Raw genomic sequence first — 25969 nt, forward strand, 5'->3', positions numbered from 1 at the left:
AAACATTAAAAGGACAGTGGTGAAGGGAGAACAGATGAAGATACTGTGGGGTTGTAGGGATGGAGGGTCTGAAAGAGTCATCACAGAGGAAAGAATGCCTTTTCAGAGCACAGAAAACACCCTTGTGAGCACAAGTGTGACTGTGGGACCTTGCTTTCACTGACTATGCAGCTGCTCCTTGCAGCTTGAGTGGGCAGACTCCTCCCTTGTTATTCCCTCGTGCTGACTGTAGAGCATATCTGAATGGCAAAGAGATTTGCAATTGGGAGAAATGCTTCACACAGCTAAAATCTCCCTCTCTCTTCTTTTTTTTTTTCTTTTTTTCTTTTTTTTCTGAATATATAGTTTTATTGCATCTTTTTTTTCTTTTTTAAATTATCTTCCTTCCTTCCTTCCTTCCTTCCTTCCTTCCTTCCTTCCTTCCTTCCTTCCCTTTCCTTTCCTTCCTTCCTTCCTTCCTTCCTTCCTTCCTTCCTTCCTTCCTTCCTTCCTTCCTTCCTTCCTTCCTCCTTCCTTCCTTCCTTCCTTCCTTCCTTCCTTCCTTCCTTCCTTCCTCCTTCTTCCTTCCTTCCTTCCTTCCTTCCTTCCTTCCTTCCTTCCTTCCTTCCTTCCTTCCTTCCTTCCTTCCTTCCTTCCTTCCACTGGTTCAACTAACAATTAATAATTTTCACAGCGGTCACCTATTTGTACTAAACCTCAGGGTTTTATCTTTCTCAGCAAATAGGAAGGCAAGGAATCTGATTAATCATTACTAAGGAAACTGTTGCCTAAATACATTCATACTTCATTGCTGAAAGAGAATGACATAGAGAGAAGAGCATTTGTATGCCCATACTTTGCTTTCTGCCTGAGAAAGGTGTTTTCCACACCTCTGCTCCCTCCATCCTTCCCTTCTTTCAGGCAGCAGGCCTGGCTAGGAAGGGCTGAGGGCAACAGATGGGAACTGGCTGTTGCTCAGTTTGGAACGCAGCTCCTGACATTTGGCTCACACCTGTCAGCAGACTCCGTATACACTTGTTTATCCTCCTCTGTACCATATGTTTCCATGGAAAAGCAGTCCCAATGATCTATTGCCATACTTCTATCACTCCTATTATGGTCATAACTGAGCATTTCACAGTCGTTAATGCATTTACCCTGACAGCATTCCTGTTGCGTAGGCATTTAGTATCACCCACTTTACAGATGGGTTAGCTGTAGCTCAGATCAACAGCTCCTCAAAAGTCTTCGGGTATCTCTTGTTGATGGAAGGAAACACATCTCCAGGAGAAGTGAGCTTGGGAAAGCAAACTACATGCTCAGTTTCACTCAAGCAGCTTGTAGTGGTGTGAGGAATCCCTCTTCTGGGTCCTGAACAGATGCTTCAAGCTCTGGGCCATTTTGTTTTTCTTTTGACACAGAGTTGCTTTGTAAGATCCAGCAGAGCTGTGGTTTCTGTCTCCAGTCTTTCTTCACCCTTTGCCAGTAAACTCCCATGTCCCAACTCGCCACATCCTCAGCAAGTTCTGGAGGGGATTTGTCTTCTGCAGGTTTAGTGTAAATATCAGATAGATAGACCATTTCTGCTCCTGTATGCTGTTTCACCTATTTCCTCTGTGCTTTGTATTCTTCCCTGCCTCTCAAAACTTCTTTGCAACCCTTCATAATCAATGTCTATGTAGGAGAGGAACAGAATTCTTTTAAATGTACTGTACGTACCTATCAGTCACCTACTTATTAATTATAACTAAAAGCATGATTAATCTGTCATGGATAAGGCTGCTAAGTAACCCTAATCATGCTAATTCATTTCTGTCACTGACACAAAGGCAGCATTATCATCAGTTTTCATATCCATGTGTACTGAAACCCATATATGCAGCAGCTGCAGAGCACTGGTAGAGTTCTTTCTGCCACAGATAGGACAAGGTTGCATCATGGATTTCTTCATTGCCCCCACAGTGCCTGTGCAGTGATTTATTTCCTTGGCACCAGTAGGATTTAATGATGTTATCTTTTGCAAATAATTTTGCCTTCTAAAATGGATGACAATTGCTGTTATGAAAAGTATTTCCAGGGGCTTATAATGACTATAACTGAAGTTCCTCTGCGGGAGGGGTCAGCATGAAGGCCAAAGTGCTACTTAAGCTCTGCACTGCGTGGGAGCTAAGAGATGTGTAGGTCTTATCCAAGTGTGAACGTCTAAAGAAAACAATGTCTTTTGATATTGCAGAGCATAATGTGTTCCCTTCTGTGTTCCCTTTCTCTGAATGTTCAACTGAGCCATTTTTAAAAGCCTAGATACTGGAAAGTTAATTTCCAGGTGCCAAACTTGAAATCTGTAACTGCACCTGAAACCCTTGTGCATCCGCCGTGTCAAGCAGTCAATGGGCGGATATACTAAATCATAGCTAAGTTGCACTGTTCAGCATTTAAAATGTTCTGAGGAAACTTTCTGGCAAAGTTTCAAAACTGACACTTCCAGAAATATAATTATAACCTCCATATTAGGAGCAGAAGAAAGCGGGGTCACCCTACAAAGGAACCAACCCACTGATGCTTTTGTGACCTGCCCAGACTCGATCCCAGTTTTTGACTGGATAAAGAATGAGGAACACAACCATTAGGTTCATTAATTATATAACTTGAGTAGAAAAAACAAACAATTTTCATATGTACAGCCTTTTGTTCAAACATTATAAAGTTTAATGTATTTATATTTATATGTATGTAAGTGTATTAGTATGCACTGCCTAGAACTAAAGAAGTTCACTGCAAGATGATGTCTTGAGAATATAATCTACATTCCTCTTGTGCTGGAAGCCTTGGAAACCTGGTTAAGGAAACTGTTTTGGTTTTCAGTTGGATATCTGCCTAGCATCCTGCAGGCAGGGGCTCCATCAGTAGAGTTCTGAACACACATGTTTATGAAAGACTCACAAAAGCTTGTCTTGAGTCATAATAATTTTAAGTATCGCCGTTGCCAAGTCATGGTCAGCACACAGTGGGAGAGTAAAAGAAGGCTGGAAAGACAAGTCAAGTAATACGCAACCTTATGATGTAGCTAGCTGATGGAGTGATTTAGGAAATGCAGGATGAGTCAAAAAGGAAGGGTTGGAACAAGCCAATCTTCCACACATATAAGAATCTTTTCCTGAGAGAATGGCTCCAAGTTTTGAAGAAAAGGAGCATTGGTAGTTAAAAAAAAAAAAAGAAATAAATTGAAGTACTTTTCTAGGGCTAGATTTTGGGCTAATGTCAATCTGTCTTCCTTTTGTTTGCTGCAATTGAATTATGTCTTTTAAATGAGGGTTTCACTGCTGCCCTCATAGGTCTGCAGGCAGGACAGATATAAAAGGGGTCTGAAGAGAACATCCTCATTTTATCACTGCTGCTTGAAATTATCTGGGCAGCCACCTGACGTAGAAGAATCTTTTCACATGTTTTTAAAGATTTTTCTTTTTTCTTTTTTTTCTTTTTTTTAAATGGATTTTGCAGTTTAGATTCCTTTTTTATTGCTCTTTAGTTTTCACAGTTATGCGTAGTACAGTACACAGTAAATTGTCACAGAAAATGTTAAGGTCACCATCAAATCTTGGAATGTCCTCCTCACCATAGTAATTTCAGTCTCTTCTTGCAGAGCTGTGCTCACTTACCCTCTCTTATTAATAAACATGACATCTTTCTGTTTGCTTCCCTCTCCATCTGCACAGCTGTAGTCTTCTCTTTCAGCAAGAGACAGTCACAATTTTGTTTGTCACACTGAAATACCAATTTGTTATTCCTTATGGATAGCACACTTGGATTTTCCTTACGGAATAGAAATTAAAAGAGCACTGACATTTAGAATATTAGGGAACTACTTCAACCGATTATAGTCTTGTTAAAATGAGTCATACACTTTCAGTCCAAACCTCTTGACATACACATCCATATGTATCAATTACTATGACATCATTGAAGGACTATTTTTACCATGGTAATAAAAGCTGATTACATTTGTCAACTTTTGAAATGATACTTAATCCAGTGAAAGTAAAGACGGCTTAGGACAGACACTTGCTCTCAAATAATAGCTAAGACCAGTTTTACATCTCTGAAAATGCTGTGCATGTAAAATATTAGCAGTTTTGAAGCGTAAGTGAAAAATACACTGAAGAAACACAAAATAAATTAGGTTTACCAAGTAGAATTAAACTCACCTGTCAACAAATGCATGGTGTAGGATGAAGATTGGATCATTTGCAGAGCCTTGTACTTGGGACATGGAGCCATTCATGTAGATGTGAAGGGCATTATGCAAACCGCTTTGAGATATGTTTGATATTGCAGTGTGTGGATCAGCAAAGCCTGTATATTCCAGAGAAAATCATAGGCTGATACGACAATACATAGAATTCTTTCCCCAGTAACATTGAAGATCCTAATACCTAATTCCAACTCATTTACTTTCAGCATTTTAGACAAGAGCTTCAGAAAACGCATATAGGAGTATTAATAAATTTCAAAGGCATAGCAAAGATGAAATTAGAATAAGCTAAATTAAAACTCCTGCCATGTAGCTAATGCGGCATGTCAGCAAGTGTACTGCTTAATTGCTTTATATTTTTAAATTTCTACATCCATTGTGTGTGACTGCAAGAAGGAAGCCTGATTTCTGCAGGTATTTGTTTACTCTCATTAAATTTACAGTTTTTTCTTTTTCTTTTTTCATTTTTTTCTCTATCCTTACACATTTCTAAAGTACAACAAGCTAGTGTATCTCATCATATATTCAACCATTTAGTATCACTTATCTCTATAGAACTCATTCTTTCAACGGAAGGAGGTAATGCACAAAAATTATTTGTAAATAATCAGTAAAATATTAATGTGTGTGTATTTGGTAAAAAAACAATTGATGATCTTCTTTCACCTTCCCACTTGAGCATGAAAGTCTGTGGACTGCTGTTATTTTGAATCTTAGAATACAGGCTTTACAAGTAGGTCAAACAGAGCAAACCCTGAATTTCTGATCTGGTATGGTAGCCTACCCACACATCAGCTTTGGTGCTGGTAGCCTTTCTTAGCATTGTAAGAGAAGCCTCCTCTCTATTTGTAATGTCCTAAAATAAAATCAGCTAAAACATGTGGAACTTCTCTGGGTTTCTGAAAGAAAACAAAGGTGGAATATACCTATTTCTTAACCTGATGTTAGTCCTGCTGTTTAACCTGCACTCACACATCTTCCTGCCATCTCTGATGTGGTTCATGAAGGTGTCTTATTGTCACAGTTCCTGTATGCTTTAGGATGGGGAAACATAATGTAGGGATATTAAAACATCTTTAAAAATCAATAATCAAATAAAAAGGACTCTGATCAGTATGTTTCTTGTGCTTCTTCTCCATGTTTTCCCAATATTGTCACAGTTTATCAAAGGTGTGAAAAAGATAGATCTCTCTGGTTCACACACTATGAACACTTGCTTTATCTGGACCAAGAACTAGTGTTTGAAAGAGGAGCAGCAGGATTCTTTTGAAGTGTTTCTCCCAACAGTCCTTCTGTTTCCTGTAATGACTCACATCACAGGGCAATTTCTGCCTTAGCATGCTAGATTGAAGGAAATTTAACATCAGTGGGTGTTCAGTTATCAGGACTAGAGCTAGTTTTAAATAACCCTTTCTTCATCAAAACCCTCACGTGTAACATGGAAGTCAAATCCTCAGTATCAGTTGTTTTGCGCTTTTGGGTTTGCTGCTTTTGATTCACAGAAGGTATTGATTGACACACGGCCATAGATGTTTTATTACTATATAGCATTCTGTCAGTTTGGAAACTTGACTACTAGACATCACTGAGAATATCTGCTGGATGGGCTATTTTAATCTCTTTGTGCTTCTAAATTCCCTTATCAGGCTTTGCCTTGTCTAATAATCTCTTCAAACAAAATCTTTTGGTGAAAAGCCCTGGATAATTGTCAGAATCATAGAAGCATTTGAGTTGGAAAGGATTCTTAAAGGCAATCTAGTCCAACCCCCTACAGTGAATAGAGGCACTTACAGCTTTATCAGGTTCCTCAGAGCCCTGTCCAGTCTGACCTTGAGTGCCTCCAGGCATGGGGTATTTTTCAGTACTTCACTGTATACTGAATAAAGCTTCTATATTACACTAAAGGTCAAATAGTAGCTGTGATGCCAAAGAATCAATATATCATAATAACTGTCTGTCTCTTTGATGTCAATATCATGAAAAATGGAGCTAAATTCAACTGGCGACTGGTCACGAGTGGTGTTCCCCAGGTGTTGGTCCTGGGGCCTGTCCTCTTCAATATCTTTATTGGTGACCTGGATGAAGGCATTGAGTGCACCCTCAGTAAGTCTGCAGATGACACCAAGTTGGCTGGAAGTGTGGATCTGCCTGGGGGTAGTGAGGCCCTACAGAGGGATCTGAACAGGCTGGAGAGATGGGATGAAACCAATGGGATGAGGTTCAACAAGAACAAGTGCCATGTCCTGCACTTTGGCAACAACAGCCCCAGGCAGCACTGCAGGCTTGGGGCAGAGTGGCTGGAAGACTGCGTAGAGGAAATGGACCTCTGGGTGTTGATTGATTCCTAGCTGAACATGAGCCAACAGTGTTCCCAGGTGGCCAAGAAGGCCAATGGCATCCTGGCTTCCATCAGAAACAGGGAAGTGATTGTCTCCCTGTACTCAGCACTGGCTGCACCTCGAGTACTGTGTCCAGTTTTGGGCCCCTCACTGCAAGAAAGACATTGAGGTCCTGGAACATGTTCAAAGAAGAGCAACAAAGCTGGTGAGGGGTCTGGAGCACAGGCCATATTAGGAGAGGCTGAAGGAGCTGGGAATCTTCAGCCTGGAGAAGAGGAGGATCAGGGAGGACATTATTGCTCTCTGTAACTTCCTGAAATAACTGGGATGCCTTTAATAATCCCAACATCCCATCTCCCAGTTAATTGGGGTGCATTCATTCATTCTCAAGGGTGCATTAATTCATTTTATTTGTCTGGGTATTAATATTTTCTTTCAGGCTTTCTGAAGGGCATCAGAAAAACCAAGACAACACGTTATGGAGTAAGGTTGACACAAAAGAATATATGAAAATCTATCATATATATATATATCTATTGTTTTTATTTTTTTTTCAGAATATTAGACATTTTGCTGAGATAGCTGCAGAAGAATAACCTCTACTGCAAATACAAGACTACAGATCTACACGTGGCTGTGAGCTGAAACTGATATCACTGCCTAAGAATACGGGAGCTCCTTCCATCTGCTTTGCATCATGGTGTTTTCCCATCCTCTCCTGTGTACTGAATGCAGCTGTTCTTAGTCCTTCTGTGAACTGTTAACTCACTGAACGGACAGAATACTCATTCAGTTTCTTATGCAATGATAAAGAGTACCAAAAAGTGGTGAGAGTGACTGACTAGAGGACTGAGGAAATTGCAGAGAATTAGGGCTGTAGCTGGTGGTAGTGAGCTATTAAATCATCCAGCCAGCATAGAAAGCTGTATCATTCAGACATCCTTCTAAATTCTCATTTAATTATGGTGCATTAGAAATATCCAGTATGGAATACATCGCTGAAGAGACTTGAGGTGTTACCAGTGATTTTAGTGAGAGAAGAGTCAAAATTTTTAAGTCTTTATATGTACAACCTTGTAAATCAGCAACAACGATCCAGTGAAGCTGAAGCAACTTTGATAGAAGCAGGCCAAATTAAATCAGATGAGGATTTAGCCCAAAGCTTATTATAGGAGGAGCTAATCATGTCACTCACAATTAAGGATGCCTGACCCTTTTAGGATGATATATAGGCAGTTCTCATTAAAAATGTAGTGGGGTCAAGTATTTGTCTTTTAATAAAGAACTTAACTATACTCTTTTTGGATTTTACTGTCTAATGACAGAGTCCACAGATGTTCTCCTATAATCTATCAAATGAGAAACATTATGTATTTCAAGCAGGTAGTGTTTTCCTCAAGAGCTCATTTTCCACTGACTGAAGTACTTTAAGTATGTTTAGTGGAGGGTATGCAGACTTTGGAGAGCATTAGCGACCTTCAGTGCTACAGAAATGTATGAACCATTCCAGAAATCCTTTCTCCACTGATTATTTTAGTGCACTGCCTAACATTTGTGGCATTACCAATGTCTGCGAGTTATTTATTGCTGTTGTGTTTTTAAACTAAAAAACTCTTCTTACAAAATATGATTTAGCTTTGTATGACTTTCTAGGCTTCTTACTGGGGCAGCAGGGACTTTAAAGGCCAAATTCTGCTTTGCATATTGCATATTCAAGTTCAGCTGCCTGATACACGTAGCACCACCGTAGCCAGGGATGACACTTTCTTTAATAATCATTCTACATTTGAGTGAAGCTCAGGTCAGACAGATGCACAGGAAAGAAGATATGGATATAGAAATTTTATGACCATATCCATACAGGTCTTTGAAGATAGTGGTGTTCTTCTGACTGAAGCAGTGGCGGAGATTTTCAGCCATTGGAAACATTTTCTCAAGCAATGTTATTGTTGGAATCTCTCTAGAGTGATGTAACTGCAAGATCTGCAGAATTTGGCCTAAAGGGCCGTAGCAAATGAAAGTTTGTGATTATCAAATTTAGACCGTATCACCATCTAGGGTTTTTACTTATGATGACTCTTGTAGAATTTCACTGTGATCTGGTCTGAACAGCCTTTCTGGTTATCTGTTCAGGACCCTCTGTGACTTGACAGTGCTTTCTCAATGTGCAGCACAACCTGAGAACTTGAGCTGGATGAGAGACACTGGCCGTAGGCTAAAACTTTTTTAATTAGAAGTTTTCTGTTGGAAAACTTCATTTTGAGAAACCATTTTTTTGTTAGCTACTTGGAGTGAGAGTACTGAGAAAAGTTTTTTCCAGATGAAAATACTTTACAGGATAGGATCTCATAGAATGTTCTATTAAAATGAAATTACATTTCAAAGTGCTTGATGTTCTGTTCCATTATTTCATGACAGAGAAGGATACATAACTGTGTCAGACAGTGGACTGCTATGACATCATTTGACTTGGTACCATGTGTCATGGGTTAATTCATGAATAATCAAAGTGATATAGAGTTCTAGAACCAAAAAAATATTATTTTGTCTTTTTGCAGAAAACTTAAGAGGCACTGATTTTCATTTGAAATTGCCATAATTTCAAATGATACACTCATTTGAATGTGGAAAAAATATAGAAAATATGGAAAAAATACACTCATCCTAAATGTGGAAAAAAGTAGTTGTTTGGCGATCTCTAATTTCTATGTGTCACATTAAAGCTGACCTACACAAAGAAGCCCAAATCTTAACTTACAGTCAGCTGATCCTCACCTATTTCTTATAATATCAACTGGTTTTCTGTACTCTCCTGCGTCCAGGATGTGTCTGATGAAGTCAATAGTGTTTTCCATTTAGGAGAGTTGTTCAACAAATTCTAAGTAAGTAAAATACTTGCCTCCAAGGAAATATATGCCACCTGCTTTTAATCCACTGTTTTTCAATCAAAGTAGAAGCTACCCTGTCCAAGAGTGAGAGGACATGAATGTTCAGTTCCACTGGGTTGTTGCATTAATGAACTATATTGAACTTAGCTGATCGTATTTGTTGTGGTTACTCTTAATTGATGTCAGTTGTGTCTGCATAGTAGTGTTATCTCTCAGTCCAACATGGATTCAGTGTGGTGCTGATGAATTCCTTTTAGATGGGCAGAATGTGTTTGTTCCAGTTCATGTGGATGCTGAGACATGGAAGGGTGTGGAGTTTTGTCCATAAATGCACGATAACATATCTAAGACTGGAATACTCTGGCCTCATCTTGTGCTCAGTTCTTCTAAGTGATCACAGCTGTTTGGTTCTGGTCATCTTTTGTAAATCTAAAGTAACTCCACTGAAGTCAGTGGAGTTGCTTTGGATTAACTTTGGATCTAGAAGAGATTAGTATTTGACCTTAGGTGTATTGGCACAAGCTTGGGTAAACCAGTAAAGAAGGATTGAAAAGATTTTCACTTAAATGCTGGGATCTGTGAACTGTTAGCAAATATATGAGAATGCCATGGTCCTGAGGTGTAAACTTCAGTGTTGAAATAATTCAGATTTAAAAAAAAATAATAATAAAAAAAAAAAAAGTGTCTTAGAACGAGTTAATGAATTAACACCATACTGGAATAGAAAAGTCTCTCAAAGTATTCAGAAGTCTTTATTATATATCCTATACAGCTTTTGCAGACAGGAAGGTGGTAACTCCATTTGATGGACAAGATCTGGGTAGTATTCTGGAACTCTCAGTTCTGTAATTACTGTTATTTTCAATTTTAAGGCATTTTAAGAGAATGAGAAACACACTTAGAGAAAAGCCTGAAGGTGCTGTTGAAGCTGAACCTCAATTAAAATCTAAAAGCAGTGGTCTGAAACGGCTTTCATTGTGGAAGCACCAAATGCTTGTAATGATAGTAGTGTAACAGGGTAATGATAGTTGATTGGGAAAGGAACATTCTATTCTTCAGCAATTTTTGATAATAATTTTCAGGAGAATTAGTTAAAATGCCTTTAAAGAAAAATCAGCAAACTGATTTTAGGACTAGCTAGTTTTATAGATAGTTCAGGCTAGAAGGGGTAGTTATTTCTGCACTCTATTGAACTTCCTTTTCTTTCATAACAGCACTGGAGCAGTGTAGATAGAGCTCCTTCAGCTAGGCTATTAAAGTTATATAACAATATGGTAAGGGCACTGGGAGTTGTGCTACAGAAAACATTACTTTCTTAACAGGATTTTCCATGGTAGAGAAAGGACTGTAGTACTGGGTTGGTGTTTTGCATCTGGCTTCACGTCTGTGGAATGTCTAAGGACAGGACATTTATTGTCTCAGTCTGTTCCCATTGAGCTTTTTCTTACTGTAGTGCAACCTCTTAGCCTTCTTCCACATAAAACCTAGGACTTGCAAATGGCATACCCCATTCCTACAGAAAATTGTTCCATCTCTCTTTTTCCCTCTTTGAATTACATTGGAGAGATCATACAGGCATTATGAAAAGGCTACTATGTGTGCACATCTCGACTGGCTGAGAAAAAAGACACAAATTCACTCTGTCCTGGTTACAGACTAAATGGACGCACCCAGAGGTCATGCAATACTATGTCCAAAATAATATATGCTACTTCTGTGATCATCTAAGCTTCTCTATCGTATCTTGCTTGAGTTCATCCTTTAGGACATGTAGTTTTGTCCCAAGTTTATAGGAATAATATCAAAGCTCATTGATGCCTACCCTAGTGGTGGTAAGCTGGAGCTTCATGATCTTAGTAGAAATATAAACATTCTTCCGGTTCTAAAGATTTGTTATACGGAAGAGGAAAGCTCACTAGGAGGAAAATTTGATCTACAAGAGCTTCTTGCAGATGCAGAGATATTGCCACAGTTTAGATTACAACGTGATCTCTTTGTCATAGGCTGATGGCTCCATTTTGTTAATAAAGATCAGCCATGACTGCCATGAAATTAATGTGACAAAGAGACAAAGGTAGAGAAAAGAATGATAAATCAATCAGACAAAAACCCTGATTCTGATTTTAGAATTTATATAATAATAATAATAAATAAATATTATTAATAATAAAACAATAGAAGGTTATATAAACTTTTTCTTTCCCAAACTGTACTTGTTTTCTCTTTTCAAATGTAAAATCCACAACTCTGTCCAGAGCTAGAGTCAATAAATATCTATATTTTCTCGTGTCTTCAGTGTACATATTCCACATTTTTTTACTGTTTTTAGTACTGAAACAGATTCTTCTGTTTTTATCCCTGAAAAACCTTTATGGCATTGCATACTCCATCAGGAGTAATACTAGACAATTAAAAGCTTTGCTGTGTTATCCTCACACCAAAGTCCATATTTTATTTTCTGTTCCTTGTGTACTACCTTGCAAGTAAAATCTCTGGGATATCCATGAAAGAATGGCCTACTTGATTCAGCAGATATAAAATACAGCAGGGAAGTAATGGTTTTTGATAACTATAATGTGCTAAACTTGTTTACTAGCAATTTAGCAAGACTTGAAAGAGCCTGGGTCAATAGATGATTAAGAATAACTATTCTATTTACAAAAGAACCCTCGTTTATCAGCAAATTAGGAACCTCTATAATGGATTGGCTAATTAGATAACTGAGCTGAATAACTAAACACTTCAGGAAAAGATGCTGAAGTTAGACTAGATATCAGGGAGGAATTCTTTACTGTGAGAGTGATGAGACCCTGGCACAGGTTGCCCAGTGAGGCTGTGGATGCCCCCTCCCTGGAAGCATTCAAGGCGAGGCTGGATGGAGCTTTGAGCAACCTGGTCTAGAGGGAGGTGTCCCTGCCTATAGCAGGGGGTTGGAACTACATGAACTTAAAGGTCTATTCCAACCCAAACCATTCTATGATTCTATGATTAATGTTCAAGTTATAATGTTGTCCTTAACCCTTAGATTCTGGGGTGAAGCCTGCTATGAGTTGCTGAATGCATACATAGAATCCAAGTGGCAGCATCTTCTTTCACCCTTGGCATTCAGCACAGTCTCTGGAAGACAGACTCAGGATAATCCTGTAGTCTGCATGGACATGGTTGCAAAAATGTGCAAGCAGGTTATTAGATTATCTGTTTTTATCTGTTTTTATACAGTTAAATTTCTGTGCGTGGTACTGACAAGTGTTGAGACAATGTCTCATAACAGATGGATGGAGGGTCTGGTCTAGACTGTGCTTTCTATATTTTTGAAGTGGTACTTCCTGTATGTTGATATTCCAGTAGTAATTATTATTGTTTTAGAACTATGTATGGTATAATACAATATATCATTATATTATTTTATATTATAGTATGTTATATTATATAATTATGAGTTGTGCATAATGAAATTAGCTAAAAATGTCACAAGTTTAAAGTCTCTAATCCCAGAGACAATCAAGTTACTGGCAGAGATATCATAGCAGAATGGAACATGTTACCTTCCAAAGTGTTTCTGAAGCTGTAATTGGCCATTTTATCCATGGATCCAGATTCATACCGAGTGAGTGACAGACAAAATTCGACTTCTGATGAAGATGGGAGCCTTGGGGTCCTTGATTTGTCGTTGTTTCCAGGATTTCGAAGTATAGGCCCTTCACTAGTGGCATTGCACAAAGCCTGTTGGCTGTTGTACTCCTCAGATCGAGTGCAGATTACCTGTATAAAATATTTTCTGTTAGTAAAGTTGCATTTTTTTTAAAAAAAAAAATGAAAACAAACAAAAATGCACTTGGATTATTATTTGAGGAAGAAGTGAAGGAAATATACAATATAGTAAGATATTTCATAGAAAACATCACCCTACTATGGTGCGAATTTTGAAATAATGCACCAGTGGCTGTCCATGTGAACCAATGTATCACCTCTTTGTGCACTTAGAAACTCACTAAAGCTAAATTCAGTGTTATTAATCAGTGTGGCAGGATTCAGATGGAGTTAAACCTGCTGCTGCAGCTGCAAAAAGGAGGTTTTTGGCTTCATCTCACTACTGAACAAAGCCATAATCATGGATTTGTCTCCCTATATAATAAAGGAGAAAATTGTTGACTTGGAACATGAAAACAATTGTAATTTGGTCTGAAAATATCTATCTGTTCTTTGTCAGACTAAATGGACAAATCACTTAGTTTCACTATATCTTGTTGATGTATTCACAAGAATGTTGTAGAGATGCATGTATATCAAAATCCGAGGTGCTGTATTCATGGATATTGGAAAAGTACTAAATACTGACATAATCTATCAACTCAAAAGCAAAGTTCCATGACATAGAAAATCATTATTTCTTAGATAACTGTCAAATGACTGGGAATGACAACTTCCAGTCCAGTTTGAGACTCCTGAACAAGCAAGGTAGATCAATGTAAATTCACGTGATAGTCAGTTAATTATGAGTCAAACTCCTTCCCGTTTGCCATAGGTTAAAAGTGGATGCTCAAATTGTCTATGTTTCCCAGATGCTGCTAGCTACCTTTTTAAGCCACAAGAACTTAACCTGGAGATATAGGTCCTCTGATCGCTATGCATCTCTCACGCCTATTATAAAAGCTCTCATACACTAGATCTCATTGCATCTACTGCTTGACCAGAAAAACAACGGGAAATATATATAAACAAACAAATATATATATATATATATATATATATATATATATATATATATATATATATATAAGTTTTTCTAAATTAAACCCATAGGAAGTTTGTACATGTTCTAACAAATATTTCTACTTCATATTCAGGACATTGCCTGGCAGGGAGTCAGAATGAAGAATGTAGGATGGGGGAAAACATAATTACACAACAACAAGCAGAAGATAATGTTAGATGGTTTGTTGGTCCTGGCTGGTGGTACAGTTGATGAATTTACCAAAAACGGAAACAGTGGCTCAAAGCTTCCAGGCTCAAACAGTGCTCAAAAGTGGCTCAAAACTTCATTGGCACCTCAGGAGAGGTTGAGAGTCTGAAGTAAATCTGCTATCTAATGCTTTATTTTTTTCTTTTTCTTAAAACAACAACACAAACAAACAAACAAACAACAACAACAACAACAACAACAAAAAAAACAGAAGAAAGCAAAAAAGACCAAAACAAAATATCTCAAAAAGCAACCAGAGATCTATTCAAATGGGATCCTGTGATTAGCAGGTAATCAGCTGTCATGGATCTAAATAACTCCATGACATCAACATAGTGAGAAAGCTGTATGGAGAAAGAAAAAGTCTCTGTTTTGAGTGATGTACGTTCAAAAGTCTGTCCTGGAAGTTTATCCTTGTTTCATCAACTGAAACAAAGAAGGGGGTTGAAGGCACCATATCTGCAGTGAACAAGGTGGAGGAACGTGAGGTTCTCTGTTATGGGAAGAAGTGAGTGGGAGATGTACTTTACTGCTGCTAGATGTGTACAAATTGCTGGGAATGAAGAAAAACTTTAGGGCAACCTCTGCAATCAATAGAAAGAGGCATCTCCAAAGTGTGATTCAACCCTCCCAAACCAGATGTCTGGTAACTGAGATGTACTTACTTCTAGGGGTGCCAAGCTCTCTCAATTGATTAAGTCAGTGAAAGAAAATGTGTAAAAAAAATCAATGTGGGAACAGTCTCTGGACTGAAGTTAGCAAGGAAAGCAAAATTAAGTGTTCAGCTTAATGTTCTGTTTCTGCATTAGGATGGGATGAATCACACCCTGGAGGCATGGATAGGACTCTGAAGTCACTTAAGACAGAGTCAAAGACAACTTGCTTCACTGCCTAACAAACTTTTGGATGACTGGAAGGAGATGAGAAGAATCCTTTTCTAAGTGATTTGTCCACAAATTCATAGAAAATGTGTGACAGAGCTGGTGATATAACCTAGATTTCTTATAATCTGGAGTTCTTAAGTGATAAGCTTCTTATGAATATGAATCTTGTGAATCAATTATTCTTTTTTTTTTTCTTTTTTTTTTTCAGGAGATAAGAAAGCTTATCAGAGAAATGTATCCACTGAGGCTGCTCTGTTAACTGAAATTTGCCCCGGTCTATTAAAACTGCTAAGGTGCCCTTGGAGGATGGAGGTGGTTGTCTAGCAGGGTTTAACGTGCACAGAACTCAATTTCTCTTGGCAGCTAACCCAAGGATTGTGCCTCTAAGAAGTTTATTTTCATATTTCACCAAGAAGGAAGAGGTAGCGAGATGGAGAGACCTACACTTAGAAACACAAAGCACAACTACACAGCTGTTTTGGTGACTGTTTTCTCTTTAATCTAATGAAGTTCAACCAACTTAACAGGAAAGCAGGGGGATGATTCATGTAGAAGATATTATAGTAAATGTTTTTTTTGCTTATAAAGAATACACAATGAAGACCCTATAAACACACCAGTGAAGAAAACTCGTGAGCCTTGCCTGGTGGATCTCAACACTTTTCCCAGTCAGCACTTATCTCAGAAACTGCACTCACAAAAGCTTTCTGTCTAGCTTGGTTTTCTGCAGTCCTTTTGTAGAGCTTCTCCTGACTTTGCTGCCTTGTCATCTCTTGTCTTTTCATCCTCTGCCCACCACCCAGAGATATTACCCAATGCATCCTAAAGAGGAATCATGCATTGCTTTCACAGTTTGCATCTCAGACACTCAGAAAAGGATCCTTCAAGAATAAGCTCAAATATATCTAAACAAAATAACATTTTCCCATTGTTTTGTTTGTTTGTTTAAGTGTGACTTAATTCCACTCAATGTTTGGAGGCTTATAAAAGCCTAAAGTGTTATTTTTTTTAAATTCAATTTGTGTCTCTGTGTAGCCCTTGTTAACTGACTAACCAAACAAAAGCAAGATGCTGAAAGGCATCTGGTAGCGCATGATCAGGAAATGCCAACATAAGAGGCAGGAATGAAAGTGCTTAACTGTGCCCTTCCTGCCCTGAACTAAACATTAGAGTCTAGATGTAAAATGAGCTTGGTTGCTTTTCCAGAAAGGTGTAATTTAGGTGTTACAAGTTATAGTTCTATCCTGAAAATATTATTTGCTGCTTTATCAGTCAGGTGAGGTGTCAGTAGTAACAGCACATAGGTCAGTCAAAAGTGTCGTGTTTGTTTTTTTCCTTCTGGATTTAGTCTGCATAATGTTTATACAAAATAGGTCACAGAATTGCCTTTATATATATATATATATATATAAAATTCAGTATGAAGTCTTTCTACTAAAAAAAAAAAAAAAAGAAAAAAAAAGCAGTATAAACACATTCCCTTTTGAAACAGCCCTAAGCAAATTTCTCTGTTCACCCTGAACAAAACCTCACATTCAAACTGCACCCAGTGCCTGTGTGCACAAACGGAGATTCTCTGAGGAACAGCTTATGTAAGCAGTAAGCAGAGAAGACACCAGTAGATGGCAGTCCAGAATGCGCAGCAACATTCACGGGCCTTGTTATCACCACAAATAAATAAATAAATGAGAACCCCTTGGTGCACTGCAGCTGAGATGCTCTGCATAGCTCTTTGTGTCATTCCTTCGAAAACGGGCTGTAAATGTGCAGAAGCATTGCTGTTGTTTAGTTTGCTCCTGCTTGCACGGACCAGCCCCTGAGCTGAAGTAAAAGGAATTGCTTTTGGCAAAGTTCAGTCTTTTATCTACCATTTTTAAATTCAAAGCTTCGAAGTTTTGAGTGACAAATTATTTGTGTTTATTACATTGAAACATGCAGTACATGCATCATATACCTGAATACCTGGAAAACTTGATGAATAATTTTCCTGGGTGTTGAAATGGCTGCAAACTGAAAAAGTGCTCTGAAATTCCTTTGGCTGCTGAGGAAGTGTAGCCACTAAGAAACATATCTGTGCCTTGGCCTATTGCTTCCTCAGAGACCCAGTTCCTATCTCTGCTCCTCTTCTGAGCCCATGAACCACAAATCTACCTCTCTCTGGAAGATGTATCAGAATGTTTTTGTGGTTCTATGCTCCAGGTTAATACAGCATATAATAATAACCCTTTTGAATGCAGCCAGAGCAACCACTTTTCTGTGGGGCACATCATCTCTCTCCCAGCGGTCAGAAATGAGCATTTCCAAGTCCTCCTTTGCTGCATTTGGTCATCCCTCTGTACTCAGCTCTGGTGAGGCCGCACTTCCAGAACTGTGCTCAGTTTTGGGCCCCTCACTGCAAGAAAGACATTGAGGCCCTGGAACATGTTCAGAGAATGGGAGTGAAGCTGTGATGGGTCTGGAGCACAAGTCTTATGGGGAACAGCTGAGGGAAATGGGATTGTTCTGTCTGGAGGAGAGGAGGCTCAGGGGAGACGTTATCATTCTCCACAACTAGTTGAAGGGAGGTTATGGTGAGGTAGGTGTTGGCCTCTTCGCCCACATAACTATAGAGATAGGACTAAAGAGAATGGCCTCAAGTTGCACCAGGAGATATTAAGGTTGAACAATAGGAAAAAATTCTTTTCAGAAAGAGTGATTATTCACTGGCACAGACTGCCCAGGGAGGTGTTCTAAAAGCATGGAGATGTGTCACTGAGAGACGTGGTTAGTAGGCATAATTGTGATAGGTTGACTGTTGCACCGGGTGATCTTAGAGGTCTTTTCCAACATTAATGATTCAATGATTCTATGATTCCCACATGCACACTTGTCTCACTAGTCTAGATGCATAAACTGGAGCCCTGGATTCCACTTTGTACCAGTTCAGTGCCTTTCTCTTTTCCCTTGTTTTCTCTTTTTGTTCTCACACCCTTGCTTGGAAGTGGCATTCAAGTGCAGGACTCATGCTAGATTTAAAATGTGGCAACTGTAAAGAGGTTTAATTTCTTAATTTCTTAATTTATTTATTTTTTAAAATGGCTGCATTAGGACCAGACGTAATCTAATCCTAATTAAGTGTCAAAGCTCAGGCATTTCTTTATCTAAGAGGAAATATCCAGGGAAATCCCCAAATCTACAGTAGAACAAACTGTACTTTGGGAGCTTACTTTTATAGGCAGCACACTAGCAGGTGCTGTATCTATAGCAGTCCAAATGGTTTCTAAGAGATTGTGTATATTTATATCTAATTCTTCATGTACTCATGAATGTTAGAGGAAATAGGAAGGTAAAACAGACAAAGAAAAAAGAAAATTTGTAAAGTAAAACTTCAGAGAAATTCTAAAAACCTTTGTGTGCGTTCTGTATGCAAATGAAAGGTCATTAATTATCTTTGTGACCCTTCCAGCATAAACATTAACTGGAAGAGCTATGAAACTCAAGGCTACAAATAGATGAGACAAATGTGAAGTGACAGGTATAAAACAAACCCACGCCCTGCAAGGTATTTTCTCAGCCTTCAGAAAAAGTGGATGAGTTTTGTCTATTTGCTCAGATGCAGCCCAAAACTGGTGGATAACTTGCATTGCATTCAACACCTCAAAATGTTGCTGGGGAGGAGTAGGAAACTCTGCTATCAATTAGAGCTGCAATATTCATAAAGTCTTTCCAGCTTGACAGACTGTGATTCCCTGATCTCTCTGTCTCCAAGTTGTGCCCTCAGTGTTGCTGTATCCATGTCCACCACAAATTCCCAGACTCATCTTTCTATAGATAGTTTTTGTTTGTTTGTTTGTTTGTTTGCTTGTTTCTAGTCAATTACAAATAAATAAAAAGAAATAAAATACAGTTTTTATGAAATTCAGTAGCTATTAGCTTCCATACTTTGAAGTTTTTTTTAAAAATTTTTATTTATTTATTTATTTATTTATTTATTTATTTATTTATTTATTTCCCGCAGAATTGTAGAATGTCCCAAATTGGAACTAACCCACACGGTTCATCATGTCCTACTCTGGGTTCCACAAAGGACTCCTCTCCTTGCCTCCTGTTGCCTCTCTGCTCTCTTTGAGGAGCTGTAGTCTCCATGAGGCCTCCTCTTAGCGTCCTCTGAACAAACAAGAGGTCACAGAATCACAGAATCAGAAATGGCCCGGGTTGGAAGGGACCTCAAGGATCAAGTATCATCCATGTTTACTAGATCTGGTTGCCCAGGGCCCCATCCAGCCTGGCCTTGAACACCTCCAGGGACTGGGCATCCACAGCCTCCCTGAACAGCCTGTTCCAGGACCTCACCACTCCAAGGAAATCCTTGTATTTCTTCCCCTCTAGACCCTTCATCATCTTTGCAGCCCTTTTCTCAGTACATAACAGAAAAACAAATGCTAGAGAAACTGGGAAAACATGCTAGAGAAGAGCTGACTACCGCCCAATGTCCAACCTCATGATCTGGTAGAGTTATTTTCAGATTACAGTGACATTAAAAGGCAGAGGAAGCCCAACTGGCTGCACTGACATGGCTTTAAACTGGATTTGATGGGGAAAGGGTATGTACTGCTGTGAAAGAGAGAATAATTGGTCCATAGATGATAACTTTTTAGTTCAAGTACTGGACAGACTGACCAGAGGTGAAGCACTGCTGGACCTGTTGCTCACCAATGTGGAGGAGATTTTTAAAGATATTAAAACTGGAGGTAGCCTGGGCTGCAGTACCATGTCCTGGTCAAGTCTGTGACCTCAAGGAACACAAGGCTGGCAAAGAATGGAATCAGGACCCTGAAATTCGGGAGAGTGAAATTCAGGCTATATAAAATGCTGTCCAAAAGTGATGGGACAAGAGGGCAGGTATATTTAAATTAGATGTTAGGAAGAAATTTTTTACTCAGAGAATGGTGAGACTCTGGAACAGGCTGCCCAGAGAGCTTTGGATGCCCCATCTTTGGAGGCATTCTAGGCTAGGCTGAATGGGGTCTAGGACAGCTTGATCCAGTGGCTGACAGTTAGCATGTGGCAAGGGGGTTGGAAGTGCTGATTATTAAGGTCCTCTCCAACCTAAGCCATTCTATGATTTCCATTCTTAATAGTGGACAGAAAACAGTGCTTCAAATGATTCCCTCAGATTATTCAACTAGCAGTACAGCTCCGTGATAAGCTGTGCTTAGAATTAAGTAACAGTGCCTGAATAACAGAAATTATTTCTTATCAAGTCATATTTGCAGGTAATGGGTATAAAGTACTGCCATTATTAGTTCAAGAGCCCTCTATCCACTTTGTATTTTTGGAATTTATTTCCCATTTGTAGTTACTTTCCATTTGTAGTTCTGCAGGGCTATACAGAAAGAAGTGCTGAGGGAAATTCTTGATTGTTGCATCAAATAATTGGCTCCAGGCTTGCAACACCGCAGCTGAGAGTAGGCAGCCCTCCATGCTATGCAATTGCTTCTCACAAATAACTCTTTTAGGAAAGTTCAAGGGATGGAGGGTGAAGTCAGTGGTGTGGCCTAGCTGCATAATTACAAACATAAAACAGCATTTATATCTTTCTGCTTTATTTTCCTCACTGCTTGTCCAGTACATGGGGGGAACCCCAGAACTCTGATGCTAAAATCCAGCAGAAATATTCTGCTTTTAATTGCAGAAGTCTTTTAAAGTTTATTTAGGTATTTATTTATTTATATTTACATTTGTAGCTCCACTGATTTCAGTAATTTCTCCAAGTTATCTCTGGTGAAGATGAGAGCAGAATTTCACCCACTGCTATTTAAGCAAGGCATCATAATTATTTCTTTAGCAAATTCATTAGCTTGAATAATTACAGAAATGAACAGTAAACCAAAAAACTCTCAGAACATCATGGAAAAGCTGCATTTCCCACCTTGCCTTCAGATAAATTGCATGGAATTATAAAACTTGATAAAGGTGCTATGCAGTCCTAAATAAATCTAAACGCAACATTTGAATCATCAAAAGCAAGTAGCTGAAAGCGTAGGAAAATCCTTTCTACCCACTCTAAAGCATGAAAGAAACAAACAATATCACTAAAGATCCCTGATAGGCTTACTGGTAAAAACAGAGGCAGGAATCAAAAGTTTCACTTAGGTGGTAAACATGAGGAAAATGTGGACTGATAATTCACTCAGCTAAGTGGTAACAGCATCATGCCAAATAAAACTAAGGAGAGAGCAAGAATTTCAGCATGTATTCATGGGTATCCATGTTGCCATGGCAACTTCTCAATGGAATAAAGTATTTTCTCCTTTCTTTAGGGATTAAAAAAAAAAAAAAAAGAAAGAAAGAAAGATGCTGTTCTGCAAATAGACACTTTGCCTTTTTAAAATAAACCCATAACTGTATATTGAGCAGAATTTCCTCCTGTAGCAGACATTGTTTTGTTATGCTTTAGAAAGAGACTTAATAACTTAATATTGTAAAAGGACACTACATTACAGATTTGCTATTCAAGAGGTTTCTCTTGCCTTCTTTTTAATCTGCATGCTTTTTAAAAGCCTAAATTCCTTCACATTTCTGGATCTTCCTCTTCTTCCTCTCTCTTTTTAAATCCTCTTCTTGTTTATCACCGGAACGTAGATAATAAACATATTCTGCAGCAGATCTATGGTTTCTGGTTGAAGCTAAGGCTGTATTTATTCCATTTCAATTTTCTGGGCTAAGATTCTTATCTCTTATTTTTTGCATCTTAAAGCAACTGTATCAACTAAGTTATTCCATAGTCAGCAAGTGTTAAAATTTGGATTCACTGCCAGTAAAGAAATATCAGTTAGTTTTTTATCTTTGCCCCAAGCTCTCTGACTTAAAATGCCACTCTGTTCAATTTTGGTCATTCTTTCCTAGATAAGGCAGCTGATAGGGGACGCTAAAGTTGAATAACCCCCTTTGAATTTAAAACTGTGCTATTTCAGAAACTGGAAGCTATTTTGGAAAGTATAACATTTCCAGGAATGACTGAAATATATGTGATAAACATTTACTTTCAGAAATGACTTGGAAAGCTTCATCGAAGAACTTAGGAGTTTTTATTCATAGATACTGACACGGAATGTGTTTTAAATATAGAACAATATTAATTGCTGTGTCTGTTGAAGCTATAAAAGATATGTGTTTTAAAATGTACTGATTTCATAAACTGTGTTTGTTTCCAGAATGTATCTATGATCATAGCTTTAAATGAGAAGTCATAAACTGACTTCTAAGTTCTTAAACACATTCACTGTGACTGGTAAAGCGTGAGGGTACTTGCCACTAGGATGAAGAAGTTCTAAGAATTTGGATATGGTTAATAATATCTTTGAAAAAGAGAGCTAAATCTAACTATTCGATCCCTCCACGGCTTTTAGAAAACATTGCTAGCAGCTTGCTGATTCCTTTATACAACCTACCTCCTACAGCTTTGGTTGTCTCATCCGGTACATTACACTGAAAGCTCCACTTGACAAATATAGCCAGCTCAATTTTAGTTTCATTTATTCCACGTTAACACTTGTACCATTTCCTGTAACTCTTTATTTAGTTGGGCACAGACTGGGATCAGATCTACTGCATTCTGATAATGCAATCAAATTTAGTTAGTAGAGTTCATCTTGATTCGTTATATTAGAAATAAGGGTTTCTTATTGATCCAGTGGCTGACAGTTAGCATGTGGCAAGGGGGTTGGAAGTGCTGATTATTAAGGTCCCCTCCAACCAAAGCCATTCTATGATTTCCATTCTTAAAGGTGGACATTACAAATACGATCAAAATATATATATATATATATATTTACTCTGTTTATGTCTATGGCTAAAATATATGTGGCCAGGAATGTTTCTGGGCACTGAGACCAAATTACAGAATCTCAGATTGGAAGGGACCCACATACGCATACATTTAACAACACATATATTTACATATATATGTGTTTATACAATACATACAAAATTTATTCCAGAGAATGTTCTAAAATAGGTCTGCTGTTGTAGATGGAAATGCTTGAGTTTACAGGACTAGATATACACTGCATTATTTAGAGGGCAAAATTAAGACTAAATACAGAAAACCATCCCAGTAACCCCAGTTAGTCATTGTTTTATAAAGGCCAGAATATCAGCGATTTGCTGGCTTGTATCTCTTTCACTTTCCATTAAATCACTAACACTGCTCAATCTTCATTTGGGTTGTTGGTACAGAATTAAATAGAACAGAACTAGATTTACACCAACATAATCATAGACTTCAGTGCCAGAAGGGACTGTTGTTATTGTCATGATGGAGTATGTCTGTGGAAGCCAATAGACCTCTGCCACTGTATTTTAGGCACTGAGATAATAATGAGCAAGAGCCAAATAAACTCTAGAAACTCTGAGTGTCAGAACAGAACAGTATAGTTTGATCATATCAGACTGCATCACCTTGGCAAATATGTAATCTTGGTTTATAGACTAACTCACAGTGTTTTTAAGTGGAGAGGATAGCTATTGAACTTACTTATTTCCTTTGAGCAAGAAGGATCACTTCTTGTTTTGCTTTAGAACTACTGAGGTGAACAGAACAGATGTTTTTTCCATGCTCTAAGGATTATTTACTTATTTATTTGCTTATTTATGTTGAAAGCAGACAAGACTAATTGGATAGTTTTAACTCTTTATATAGAAAGTCAGTGAGAAAGGAGTAGATCATATTAGAACTGTTTACTTCATTCAGACACCAACAATTTTGCAGGGATTGTGTGCTAGCTATTTGCATACATAAAAATTTCTTTAACTCAACTGGCTGCTCCGGCACACACAAGCCTGTTCTGCTAAAGCTCATGCCTGGAAACAAAGGCATGACTTTCCTCCCTCTAGAGTGACTTTTATTCATAATTAAACTATGTTCTACTGTCAAAGCAGAGAGAGAGAGATGAATGAGTACTCTAAATGAAGATCCACGTAAAATCTGGAAAGCAGTCTACGTTCTCTCCAGATAGTGCACCTCACTTAAGTACTTAAAGTCAGGTTGGATAGTTTGGGCATGATCAGCCTTTCCCTTCCCCTGGTTCTTCCCTTTCTTCTTATCCTCCCCTTGCCTTCATCCCTTTGCCTGTCCTTACCTGCCATGAGGAGAAAAACGATGCTGGGCTCAGTAAATTAGGGTTGGTGGGGTGTTGGCCACCCATGTATTCATCAGTGCAGATCACACAGTCCTCTGCATCTCGCCAGTCCCAGTAGGGGATGGTGAAGTTCTCATCACCTGTTATCTTCTGTATCTCACGTTCCCACAGCAGCAGAAAAGCACGATGCCAAGGCAGAAAACCAGGGGCTTCATGGGCAAAATCAATGTCCCTCCACACATTGGAGCCGCCTAAGAGTGTGTCTCGAGAGGCATAATAATGCATCCAGACAAAGAGATCATATACGTTGATATTTCTGAACATGGGGTTGGAGCCGTTGTTCATCTGAGCATATGTGCCAGTAGCAATGACATAGTCCTTGCTGGGGATGTTCTTTGCTAGGTTAAGGTAGGCAAGGAACTTGTCCTTCTCTCTGATGGTGAGCTGGAAGATGTTTCTTCTTGTTCTCAGTCGTCTTTCAGTGCAGTTTTGTCCCGAGAAGCCAAACTTGCACTCCCCACAGTTGAACCCCATGAAATTGCCTCTGCATCTGCATGTCCGGTTGTAAAACACAGAAGGCCAGTCCTCTCTGTCATCCACTCCTGAGAAAGGGAACTGTGGTCCCAGAGGAGCCTGAGAGAGAAGGATGCGCTGGCAGGTTCCTCTGTTGGAACGCTCCCCACAAGGGGACCCATCTCCTTCCCAGGGAGGACAGCACTCCTTCCTCAGCAAGCTCTGTGTGTTCGCACAGACTCTGGGGAACTGCCCAGTGGATGGCTGAAGGATGGCCAGCAGTAAGCTCATGGTAAATAGAAGCATCCTCACAGAGCAGCAGGGGAGCACCAGTGTTATGCTTCAGTGCATGAAGATTTCTCTCTTGACTGCTCCAATGACCTGAGTGTGAAAGAAACTTCTCCACCCAACTGGGAATGCTTCACCACTGACTTCTGCTACTGTGCACCCTCCAATGTCCTTCCCCATTCCTACCCTGGATGCATTTACGCACAGAATACACTTCTGTGATTAATCTGATTATCACATGTTGTGGATGAAAGCCAACTGACTTTTTTTCCCACCCCCTACAGGTTTCAAAATGAAGGCATTTATAGCAAAATTTTAATCTTCTGCCTAGCACATGATTGCTTTATTGTTGCAATTGGAGAAGTAAGATTAAAATCTGGACATGGGATCAGCAGTTGTCTGTTCAGCATCATTGTTTGATAATATGCTTCTGTGTAAATTATTGTTTAAAAAAAGATCCAGAAAATCTGATCAGTTTAATAAGGACAGTGAGCATAAAGATGAGAAAATGACTATTAGTGTGCACATGGGATGGGGACATGATAAATTATTTGTCTTTGTCTTTTTTGTATTTCAGCTTGAGCTGACTTCACCAGACCAGCAACAAGTACCTACAAAGTGAAAAATTATTAAGAAAATAATAATGTCAATTGCCCTGTTATGTCTAGCATTTTAATAGATAACTCCATGCCAAAACCTGCACCCAAATTTCTTCAGTTTGTTGAGAATACATACAATTTGGTA

At 38.7% G+C, this 25969-nt stretch overlaps 1 protein-coding gene across 1 annotated transcript in view; it reads right to left on the reverse strand.

The window, feature by feature from the left end:
• The window catches only part of TYR (tyrosinase), a 43951-nt gene extending 18688 nt beyond the window's left edge, over positions 1–25263 (reverse strand). Inside the window, 3 exon segments of the mRNA NM_001323239.1 lie at positions 4182–4329; positions 13001–13217; positions 24425–25263. Coding sequence (NP_001310168.1) covers positions 4182–4329; positions 13001–13217; positions 24425–25243 — 1184 coding nt within the window. The 5' untranslated portion in view covers positions 25244–25263.
• Positions 25264–25969: the final 706 nt, after the last annotated feature.

This window comes from Coturnix japonica, chromosome 1, assembly GCF_001577835.2.
Source record: "Coturnix japonica isolate 7356 chromosome 1, Coturnix japonica 2.1, whole genome shotgun sequence".
In the NCBI taxonomy this organism is placed as follows: domain Eukaryota; kingdom Metazoa; phylum Chordata; class Aves; order Galliformes; family Phasianidae; genus Coturnix; species Coturnix japonica.